The sequence below is a fragment of the Podarcis vaucheri genome (genome assembly GCF_965113315.1).
Source record: "Podarcis vaucheri genome assembly, chromosome: 14".
NCBI classification, from domain to species: Eukaryota; Metazoa; Chordata; class Lepidosauria; order Squamata; family Lacertidae; genus Podarcis; species Podarcis vaucheri.
This window is the reverse complement of record NC_138752.1, coordinates 30449264-30459734: the sequence shown is the minus strand read 5'-3', so window position 1 is coordinate 30459734 and position 10471 is coordinate 30449264. Positions and strand designations below refer to the sequence as shown.

At 51.2% G+C, this 10471-nt stretch overlaps 1 protein-coding gene across 3 annotated transcripts in view; it reads right to left on the bottom strand.

Moving 5' to 3' along the window:
* Positions 1-1651: 1651 nt before the first annotated feature.
* Positions 1652-10471, bottom strand: part of SCNN1B (sodium channel epithelial 1 subunit beta) — a 47890-nt gene continuing 39070 nt past the window's right edge. For all 3 annotated transcript variants that reach the window (XM_082199353.1, XM_082199354.1, XM_082199355.1), the window contains exons 9-15: positions 9142-9240; positions 8394-8511; positions 7164-7239; positions 6926-6983; positions 6098-6159; positions 4148-4223; positions 1652-3238 (exon numbers count right to left, since the gene is read on the bottom strand). In XM_082199353.1, the coding sequence (XP_082055479.1) occupies positions 2828-3238; positions 4148-4223; positions 6098-6159; positions 6926-6983; positions 7164-7239; positions 8394-8511; positions 9142-9240 (900 nt within the window). In that variant the 3' untranslated portion in view covers positions 1652-2827. The remainder of the gene's footprint in view (positions 3239-4147; positions 4224-6097; positions 6160-6925; positions 6984-7163; positions 7240-8393; positions 8512-9141; positions 9241-10471) is intronic.

Here is a 10471-nt window from a genome sequence, read left to right as displayed (position 1 = left end):
GTCAGGGGTCCCCTTTACCCTTTTACCTTAGTGAAGCTTGCGCCTAAAATGTTCCTTCTCCTCCCAAGTCTGGGGTTAACAAACTCTGGCCTGGTTAGGTGGGTTATGCAAGCAGGTGAGCTGATGGGGCTTGCCTGTTTCAAGGGCCCTCTTTCTGGCTCTGTAACAAAAAAAATAAAAACCTGGCAGCGTAGGGGGTGAGGGGTGTTCTTCTCTAGGCTCAGGGCACATCTTGAGTGGAGCAGGCAGGAGAGCAATGTGAGGCTTGGACTGCACCCTCTCCTCCCCCTAGCCCACCTGGTGGCAGGTGTCAGTTTTGTGCACATGGCGGTGGCGTTTGGGTGCCGTTTTCTGCAACTTGCCAAAAAAGGCTGGGGAAGAGGGGGAGGAGCCTGGCTTAGGCAAGCCTACGATTGTGAGGCTTAGTCCTTGCTTGCCTGGCACAGCATCCTCTCTTGAGGGCAGCCTTGCCATGTGCTCTGGTGACCAAGTGGGATGGGCTGGCTGTGGACATTCCTCCTGAGCTGGTCCGTCAGGCTGGCCCCTTTCTGACGGACAGCCTGAGCCAAGCAGGGGCCTGCACAGACCGGATCCAGCTGTCTGCAGCAGGTGGCCTCTCCTAGTTCCTGGGATCACTTTGCCCTCACTGCCATCCTGCCCATTTTTATGGGCTTGTTCGTGGCTCAGCTCTCGATTCACCCGGGGCGGGGGAGAGACTTGCAACAGCAGTGCTGGGGGGGGGGTTGGGAAGGTCCAGCCTCTGGGAGGCTGCAGCAAGGCTCCTCCTGCACAAGGCATCTCTAGGCCTACTGCAAAGGGCAGGTCAGTCTCTGCAGCTTGGGGGCTCTTTTTTGTCCTCCGGTATGGTCAGTGGGGGTGGGAGGAAGGAGCTGGCGCCTTGGCTGGTTGCTTGGCTGAAGGAAGGTCTCTCTCCCCCCAACACCCTGAAGCTATCACCTTCCCATCATCTCTGCACAGCCCAGTCCCAGATATTTTGTTGCCCAAAAGCAGCTCTCCCCTTCCCTTCCCAGTTTAGGTGACTTTTGGGGCCTGGAATCTGTCTAATGCAAGGTGTCAATAGCCATGACAGGAGAGGCAGGTGCTGTCCGTGGTAGGCAGAGGTCTGTGGAGCATTTCAGGCAATTGGCCTCTCGCATAGCCTGATCCTTTGAACCCCTTCTACCACTTCCTTCTCTCCCATTTCCCAGGTAAATTTAGGGGAGTGAAGTTCAGGAAAGCAGGAGTCAGGTGGCCAGAGAGCAGTATCTATATATCCCCACCAGGGGGCTATTTACTCCCCTTTTGCCCCCTTGTATTGCTGAGCTCCCTTTAGGAGGCGATCAGCCCAGGGGAGCATTGCTTGATGTGATGCTCGTCTACCTTTTCTAGCTCTGTGGTTCTCCCCTTGTCCCAGCTCTTCTGGTAATTGGCACGAGGCCAGAAAGAGGCCAGTTGCACAGACCTTCATCCATTTTATACATGTTATACTAAACATGTGCATGTGTGTCAGTGTGTATGGCTGGCACAAGGCGTAAGCCCTTGATTATCATGCCACCTTCCTCGCTGGAGGCTGGTGCATCATAGAGGCTCCCATGTGCAGGAAGAGGCCACCTGGTTGCCAACCAAAACTGGGCGCATTCTGCCAAAGAGATCGAAAAGGAAGCAGCATCTTTATTGGTGTGTCATGTGCCTCTTCCTAGAGCACGTTAGCCTATGCTCCAATTCACATCAAGTAGAGGAGAGGGCGGGAAGAGGAGGAGGTTTGAGGAAGCAGGCAAGGCAGTTGCTCTGTCTGTCTCGTTTATTGTTAGCCCACAGAAAGGCCTGAGCTGTAGGAAATGGGAGGTTGCTTGTATCGCTCTCTAACAAGCACGGGTTGATGGTGGACTCCTCTTCTGCTTCTCTTCATCTAAAATAAACCCCACCCACAAAGAGTCCAACTCATAAAATGTTTTCCACCACAGGTGAGTTGGTATTCTGCAAAGGACTCTTACCCTCTCCCTCCAAACAAAAACTCTCTCCCCTCCCTGCAGTGTCACCATCTTCAAAACCCCAAGGTTTGAGGGCAGCAGATTGTACAGGAGAGTCAGGTGCATGGCCAGCCGGCTCAGGCAGGCAGCAAAAGGGTTCCAGCATCACTGAAACGTCAGCCCTGGCTGGGTTAACTGAGGCGTCTGGACGGAGCTTTGCAATATAACCCCCATTTCCACAACTCCGGCTCTGCCCAACCCTAAAGGGTTCCATAGAAGCTGCAGCCATGCACATTCCTCCAGCCAGGTATGATGCTCCAACTAAGCAGATGAGCAAAATGGGAGACCTCCAACTGATCAGTGTTTTGCAGGGGGGAGTCCAGCACATGTTTGTGTGCTTAAAAGTGCCCTGCCACTTTAACACAACGAACTCACGGGGTGGGGTGGGGGAAGACCACCACCACAGACAGACTTTGGGCAGTTAGGATAGTGACAGAGAAATGTACCGATGATGAACTATTGATTATGCAAGTGAATCAGAATGAATGCACATTTGCCGTAAACAAAGCGGAACAGACACTCAAAGCAGACTGGGCATGCCCTGACCTCTGTGCAATCCAATTGGGACAAAAGCTGAACCAGGAGCCCAAGGAGAAAGGGCTTTGCATTAGCAGCCACTCTTGAATCCCTAAATGTCCCACGCTGCAAGGAGCTGAGGGAGAAGGAGCAGGCTGTCTGGGTGGGCATTCCTGAATGGACTAGAAGACCCTTGAGGTCCCTTCCATTCTGCAATTCTACGAAGCCCCCTTGGAGGACAGAGTGGGGTTTCTTGGCTCCCTTTCCACATCAGCTGGGCATTAAGCTTTAGTCGGATCTGCTTCCCCATCGCTATCCATCTCCATGACATCCATGGCCGACACGCGGAGGGAGTCATACTGGGGAGGTGGCGTTCCTGGTTCAGACCCAGCCTCGCCATCTGCGGCCAAGTTGTCGTCCCCAGGATTGTCATCGACTCCCTCCTCCCTCTCCTCCTCCCCTTGGAAGCCCAGGTTGGTGTGAGCCTCCACCCTCTCGGACACGGTGGGAAGAGCGTCCTGCTTCGGGGGCTGGCTGCGCTTTCTCCTCAGCCCCTTGAACCAGCCAATCATCTTCAGGATAGTGATCCAGACAAAGTCGATGAGGATCTCTCCAAACTCAATGATGCACAGCACAGAGCCTCCCATCCAGAAGCCAAACTGGCCACCCAGGCTTGAGAGAAGCCAGACAACCTGCAATGGGAAGAATCACAGGTTGAGAAGGCACTTGGAGCAAGGGGAGGTAAGGGGGGGATCCTGACCCCAGGGGGGCAACTGTTTGCTTTGAGGGCCTTCCAGTGGAACAAGTCCAGAGGATGGAATAGGCTTTGTATCCAAGTTGTCCTCACTGGACTTTAATCACAAAAACCCTTATTTATGTCCTTTTCAATTTTACAATCATGCCTTGGATCCCGAACGCCTTGTGAGTCAAATGTTTTGGCTCCCGAACACCCAGCAGTGAGTGTTCTGGTTTGTGAATGTTATTTGGAAGCTGAACGTCCAACGCGGCTTCCGTGCCTTCCAGTTGTGTGCAGAAAGCTCCTGCAGCCAATCGGAAGCCACGCCTTGGTTGTCGGACATTTTCAGAAGTTGAACGGACTTCCAGAACGGATTCCGTTTGACAACCAAGGTACGACTGTATTGGAGTATTTCCAGCCAAGGACACAACCAAATTTTAGAGGGGAAACTAACAAGACTTTAGCTTTTAAATAAACTATCGGGGGAGTGCTGGAGATTCAAAAGCTGAAGAGTGAACAGTTTAAGCTTGTCTTTATTCCAAAGTTGGAATAAGTCTTTCTCATCTCATCATAGTCCTGGAGAGCTCTCCTGCTCACAGACGGCTCCCATTCTTTGACACCAAATCAGTATTTTCCCAGAGGCCACAACTCACCCTTTGCAACATGTGAAATAATAGCATCCCTGAGACAGTTTCTGTGACAACTCAGAAACAAAAGCCAAACCAGGAGGCACCTGAGAGAAGGGAAATGCTTTTCCAGTGGAGAGGGTGGGGCTTAAACACATCCCTCATTACTATTGGACAACCCGCCACCCTGTGCTTCATAGAATAGGCTGAGCAAGGGGATCTGGACCCAGCCCACTTACAGTTGTCCCTGCTGTCTCCACAATGGTTCGGTAGTTGTACTCTTGGAAATAGATGTTGAGCTTGATGATCCCAGTCCTGCAGGAAGCGAGAGGAGAAACAATTAGCTCCTCTTCCTCAAACATTCATTCACCAGGCCTGATAAGCTGCTGCCTGAGATTCTGCCCTTCCCTTCCTATAGGCTCCTGCCCTGAAGTTGGGGGCCATCACCGCCTCCTGTGGCAGGGAGTTCCACAGTTTCTCTGTGCTGTGCGAAGAAATACTTTCCACCATCTGTCCTAAATCTCCCAGCTTCACTGGACGTCCACAACTTCTGAGCGTTAGCAGAGAGGGGGAAAAGCTTTCCCCTATCCATTTTCTCCACGGCACAGGCACCCCACTCTCACTTGGTGGCTCTGGTGTACGTGGCACACAGGAAGGCTCGGCAAACAAGGCTGTGGCAGCTGCAGCAGCTGCAAAATGGGCCTATAAACCTGGGGCCAGTCGCCCAACTTCCGGCTGCTCCGGCGCAGCCAAGATCAAACTGGTTGCAGTTTGCGGGAGAAGGCTGAGACACTTTGCAGAGCTGCAATTTCACAATTGGTGGAGGTAAAAGGCTTGCAATGCGGCAGCGGTGGCTGCTGCAAGGGACCATGTGCCGCCTGGAACAGCTGGGGCTGGCTGAAGCGCATTCCTCCTGGGCCTGCTTTTGCCACAAGAGCTTTCCAAAGTGGGTTCTGGAGCTGGAGGATTGGCACCTCCTGGGGCCTCAGAAAGCAGGGAGAGCAGCTAGGCTGGACGAGTCTCAGAAGCCAGAGGGGGCTTTGTTGGTTCTCACCTGTGCTCTGTGGCCAGAGCAGACGCAAAAAAGAGGAGCCATGCAAAAGAAGCAGCAACTATCCCAAGAAGGCCTGACGGGAGCAGGGAGAGCACAGCGCCCTGGGCTTGGCCCTCAGCAGCTGAGCATCACAAAAACTTCCCTGGGGAAGGGGCCTTCATCCCACATACCTTAGCTCTATGGGTTGGTGTGGTTGGGAATCTGCTGAGGGCTCCCTCCCCCTCCTCCCCACTTGCTTGATCCTGGAGGTGGTGAGGAGAGGCCACAGCCTGATGGATCCCTGCTTGCTCTCTGCCTGGCAAGCAGTTAGATGGCAGGGATGAGGAGCAGCCAGGGAGTGGGGCAGGGGCTGGATGAGTTATTGCCTCAGGCCCCTCCAAGCCCTGGAGCCAACCTTGCCTCTACCACACATTGATTTTTACTGCATTCATAGCCCACCCTTTCCCTCCAAGGGGTTCAAGGTGACGTACATGCTTCTTTCCCCCTTCTCACTGAATCCCTGCAACAACCCTGTGAGGTAGGTTCCACTGAGAGGCAGCAGCTGCCCCAAGATCGCTCCATACAGGGCTGAGTGGGATCCAAACCCAGGTCTCCCAGGTCCTTGTCTGGCACTCTAACCACTGCACCACACTGTCTCTCAAGCCCCAGGCTGCCAGCTTAAGTAGCTGCCTTCCCTTCTTCTGATGCGGGTGGCGCTGTGGGTTAAACCACAGAGCCTAGGACTTGCTGATCAGAAGGTTGGCGGTTCGAATCCCTGCAAGGGGTGAGCTCCCGTTGCTTGGTCCCTGCTCCTGCCAACCTAGCAGTTCGAAAGCACCTCAAAGTGCAAGTAGATAAATAGGTACCGCTCCGGTGGAAAGGTAAACGGCGTTTCCGTGTGCTGCTCTGGTTTGCCAGAGGCGGCTTAGTCATGCTGGCCACATGACCCGGAAGCTGTACGCCGGCTCCCTCGGCCAATAAAGCGAGATGAGCACCACAACCTCAGAGTTGGCCACGACTGGACCTAATGGTCAGGGGTCCCTTTACCTTTACTTTCCCTTCTTCTGCATCTCCCTGTCTAACCCCCCCACAGCCCCCCTCCTTGTCTCTCCCCACCCATTCCTTGTGGCTCAGGAAGCAGCTGGCTTTTACTCACCTGTCCACAGTGATATCGCGTGACTTATTTCTTTCATAGGATAAAATATGGAATATCCAGTTCTAGAAAGAAGAAACAAAATAAGGTTTCTGGAAGGAGGGATGCTCTGACTGCCATCTGTGTGCAGTACCTCACCCCCTTTTTGCTTACTTGTACATGCAACGTCAGGTGGCTTGCAAATGAATAAATGTAAATGAATTAATTGGTTGCCTTTCTGACGTGGGTACATTTTTAGAAGCATAAAGCACTTTTATCCATTCAGGACAAATAAAAGAAAGTACTTCTTCATGCAGTTAAACTATGGAACTCTCTCCCACAGGAGGCAGTGATATTCACCAACCTAGATGACTTTAAAAGAAGATTAAACAAATTCATGGAGAAGAGGACTATCCATGGTTATTTGCCCCGATGGCTATGCTCTACCTCCATGGATGAAGGCAGCGATGCTACTGAATGCCAGTTGCTGGAAACCTACACGAGGGGAGAATGCTTGCAGGCTTCCCAATGGGGCATCTGGTTCGTCCCTGTGAAAGCAGGGAGCTGAACTAGATGGGGCCCCTTTGGCCCGATCCAGCAGGCTATTATGTTCTTAAAACAGGAGCTTATTTTTTATTTTTAATATTCCCTACTGGATGAATTTCATCCCTTTTAAAGAGAGCCACTTCTCTCTGTGTTTTTAAAATAAATTTAATCTTACGCATCCGAGTCTGGGACTGGGCTGCTTTAAAAGCCCCAACCACCTAAACATCTACCCAACTCCATGTGGGTAGATCTTCAGAACATCCAGAAGCCAAAAGACTCCCCCAAAAGCATCTCTGGGAGACCCACCTCAGAAGCCTCAGAAGGCCAGTCAGCCATGGAGATAGTCATCTTGTACTGGGTGTTGCTGTCGAAAAAGGAAGGAGAGAGAACTGTCATTCCCAGTCCCCCCTTCCCTGTCTCTTTGCACAGCAAAGCCCAGCTGGGTTATTCCAGCTGCCCCACTGGAGAGGCCCAGGGGTCAGTGCAAGACGGAGAGCAGGACTTCTGTGCCTCGGGAACTTTGTGGGACGCCGCCTGTACTTACTTGCAGGTCTCCTTGCAAGACTCGATGCAGGTCTGGCGGATCTCCAGTTGGTTGCGCAGCTCAGAGAAGCAATATGCTGCAGAGTTCAAACAAAGCACAGTCATTGCTTTCAGGAACTTGAGTGGAGTTGTTTTCTCCCTGTCGAATTTGCGGGGCTTAAAAGCTCATGGAAGTGCCAAAGGGGAGACGGTTGTTCCTGTGATACCGCTTCCCTCACTCAGGGCCGGATTTAGGTCTGATGAGGCCCTAAGCTACTGAAGGTAATGGGGCCCTTTATGTATCCAGCTGTCCTTTGTCAACAACAAATTGTCCCTGTTTTTTGTGTGTTGAATATATGCTATATGGTAATTTATGGACCTAATAGGTATCTAAAGCCATTTAGAAACACTGTTGCTGTATGTAGGCTTTATTTTATTTGTTTATCTTATATTTTGGAAAGGTACATCCAGTTTTTTCCCCTTTAAATTTTGTGGGGGCCCCCAAGAGAGTGGGGCCCCTAAGCTATAGCTTGTTTAGCTTATACGTAAATCCGGCACTGCCCTCACCCCAAATCAAGCTGCTGTTGTCCGGAGCGGAACTGAAGGTCCACACTGCTCTGGCAACCCGTCCCACATTCATAAGAACTTGACCTTATGGTGTGGCAACACTTTGGAAACTCCCTGCCTATTGATATCAGGCAGGCACCTTCACTGCACACCTGCTGAAAACATAATTCTTTAAAACTGTCTTCAATATATTGTTATTTAAACTTTTCAAACATTTAAATTATTGTTGTTGATTTACACTTTGAATGCTTTTTTTGTGTAAACCACTTTGAGGTGGGTTGTGTTTTTACGATTAAGTGGTGTATAAAGACTCTATGAAATAAAACAAAACAGATTATCTTCACAAGTTGAATCTAAAATTGCAAGCTTTGACACTTCGCTTTTTAAAAAAACACACCAAACGATGGAAAGACATTCAAAACAAAAACAGATGCATGAGTTTTAATTCCTGGCCCTTTCAAAGCATTGCCCTGGCTCCCAGTGTCCCTTCATTGCTTGACTAATCCATCATGGTCAATGACCCATTTACACAGGTGGAACACACACAATATCCAACACCCACTAAATAAACCAAATAGCTGTAACTAAACAAGGAAGCTGGACTGCTTGGGCAGTGTTTGCAGGGCAAACACACTTTCCCCAAGAAGGGGAGCACCCCCCGCGTCCTTTCTGTGTCCATTCTCACCCCAGTCTGGAAACTCCTGATTGTTGCAGTAAGGCTTCCCTTGGACCCTAGGGAAGGAGTAGTGGCAGCAGTTGCAGTCCTTCACCATCCAAGCTTGGAAGCAGGAACGTAGGCAAGCCTGGAGGAAGAGAGGACTCTGCTTAGAGCCAGCGAGTTCCCAAGAGGACTTGGAATCATAGAATGGTAGAGTTGGAAGGGACTACGAGGGTCATCTGGTCCAATCCCCCTGCAGTGCAGAAATCCTTTGCCCAACGTTGGGCTCGAACCCACAACCCTCAGATTAAGAGCCTTATGCTCTACCGATTGAGCTATCCCTCCAAGAGGGGACCTTGCGTTAAGTCTCTCTCTCAGCCTCCATCCCCCATGTGAGGAGGGAGACCAACTGAGAAAGGACATCACCTGTATTTCTAGCCAGGAGTGGCTTGGAGTGCTGCAGCAGGTAAAGCAAACCTTGGGTCAGGTCCAACTGTGACCTCAGCACAGTGGCGTAGCGTGGGTTGTCAGCACCCGGGGCAAGGCAAGTAATTTGCGCCCCCTAACCCGTGGATTTGCGCCCCCTAACCCCCAGACGTTGCGCCCGGTGCGGCCGGCCCCCCCTGCACCCCCCACGCTACGCCACTGCCTCAGCAACCCACCACTATCGGACCTTCTTGAAACTGCATCAAAAGTTGCTAAGGAGACACAACTTGGGACAAACTTGCTTGACTGGATGGTTGAGGGGAAACAGAACACGGTCTGTATTACTTACCTGGATGGAGTAGGTTGTCCTGTAGACCGCTCCTGTGGAGCTCTCCTTGCGGTCTTCCATGGTGCAGTTGGAGCAGGGCTCAGTCGGCACTGTTTCCTCCTGCAGGGAGGAGGAGGGGAGAAGTAAAACCTTTCTGGATTTGTTGGGTCAGGAAATCCTCCTTGCCCCTTGCCCCAGCTACCTGTCCCTGAGGAAGAGGGCAACCTAGGTGAGTTAGGTTTCCACCATATCTCCTCCTGCTGAGACCAGATCCTAGGATTGTAGAATTACAGAGCTGAAAGGGACTCCAAGGGTCTTCTATTCCAACCCCCTGAAATGCTCAAGAATCCCTGACCGAAGACCAGATAAGCTGATTCCGCTCAATTCCTAGTGGAGGGATCAGGGAAAAAGCCCAAACAACTCTGCCCCCAAGCACTGGGGAAGCTCCATTTATCTGAATCTACTCAACATCTCATCACAGGACTTAGAAGTGGTTGTGACCCAGCTGCCTACTCCCTCATCTTGGCAAGAGACGTTCTTCTGCAGACTAGGAGGCTCCATTCAGTCTAAAAACCTGACTCATCCTAAGCCTGGAATGGGCAAAAAAGTGCATATTGGATTTTATAATGTCCCTACATTCCCTAGTCCATCCTTTTGCAACCTGCTGTTGCCCAGATGTTTTGGACATCAGCCACAGCCGGCTGTATGGAAACATAGCCACTGGTGGCTGGGGCGGATGAGAAGGGTTGTAATGCAAAACATCCAGAGGGCAGCTTAACTCAATGGCAGAACATCCAGTTCAATCCTAAATGGCATCTCCAGACAGGAATAGGAATAGCCCCCTGCCTGAAGCACCGGAGATCTGCTGCCCATCAGTGTAGACAATACTGAGCTAGATGGACCAGGTGTCTTCCTTTGTCCCGGTTTAAATCAGCCCTTGATTCAGAAACAAAGAGGACTGGAACCTTGTGTTGTTTTTAAGGGAAGGACCGTCGCTCAGTGGTAGTAGAGCATTTACTTCCTATGTTCCTAGTTAATAGTTGATCCGCGCTACTGAAGTTCTCGCCTCTTGGCACACATCAGACAGGTATTATTTACCAGCTGTTCTTCCACTATAGACTTTACTGGGCTTTTAAACCTGTTTACGTCCTTTACAACATGAGTGGTGATTTCCCCTCCCAGGAAGCAGAGCGGCCAAGGCAGAGTAAGGCAAGTTGCCTTTGGCTATGGAAGAAACCAAACACCTTGCACCTTCCATGTTTGGAGGGCTTGTCTGCCATTGTTTACATGAAAACAGTTTACATGAGCAGGAGTCGAAGGAAGGAGACGACCGCCAGCCTTTCCTTCTCGG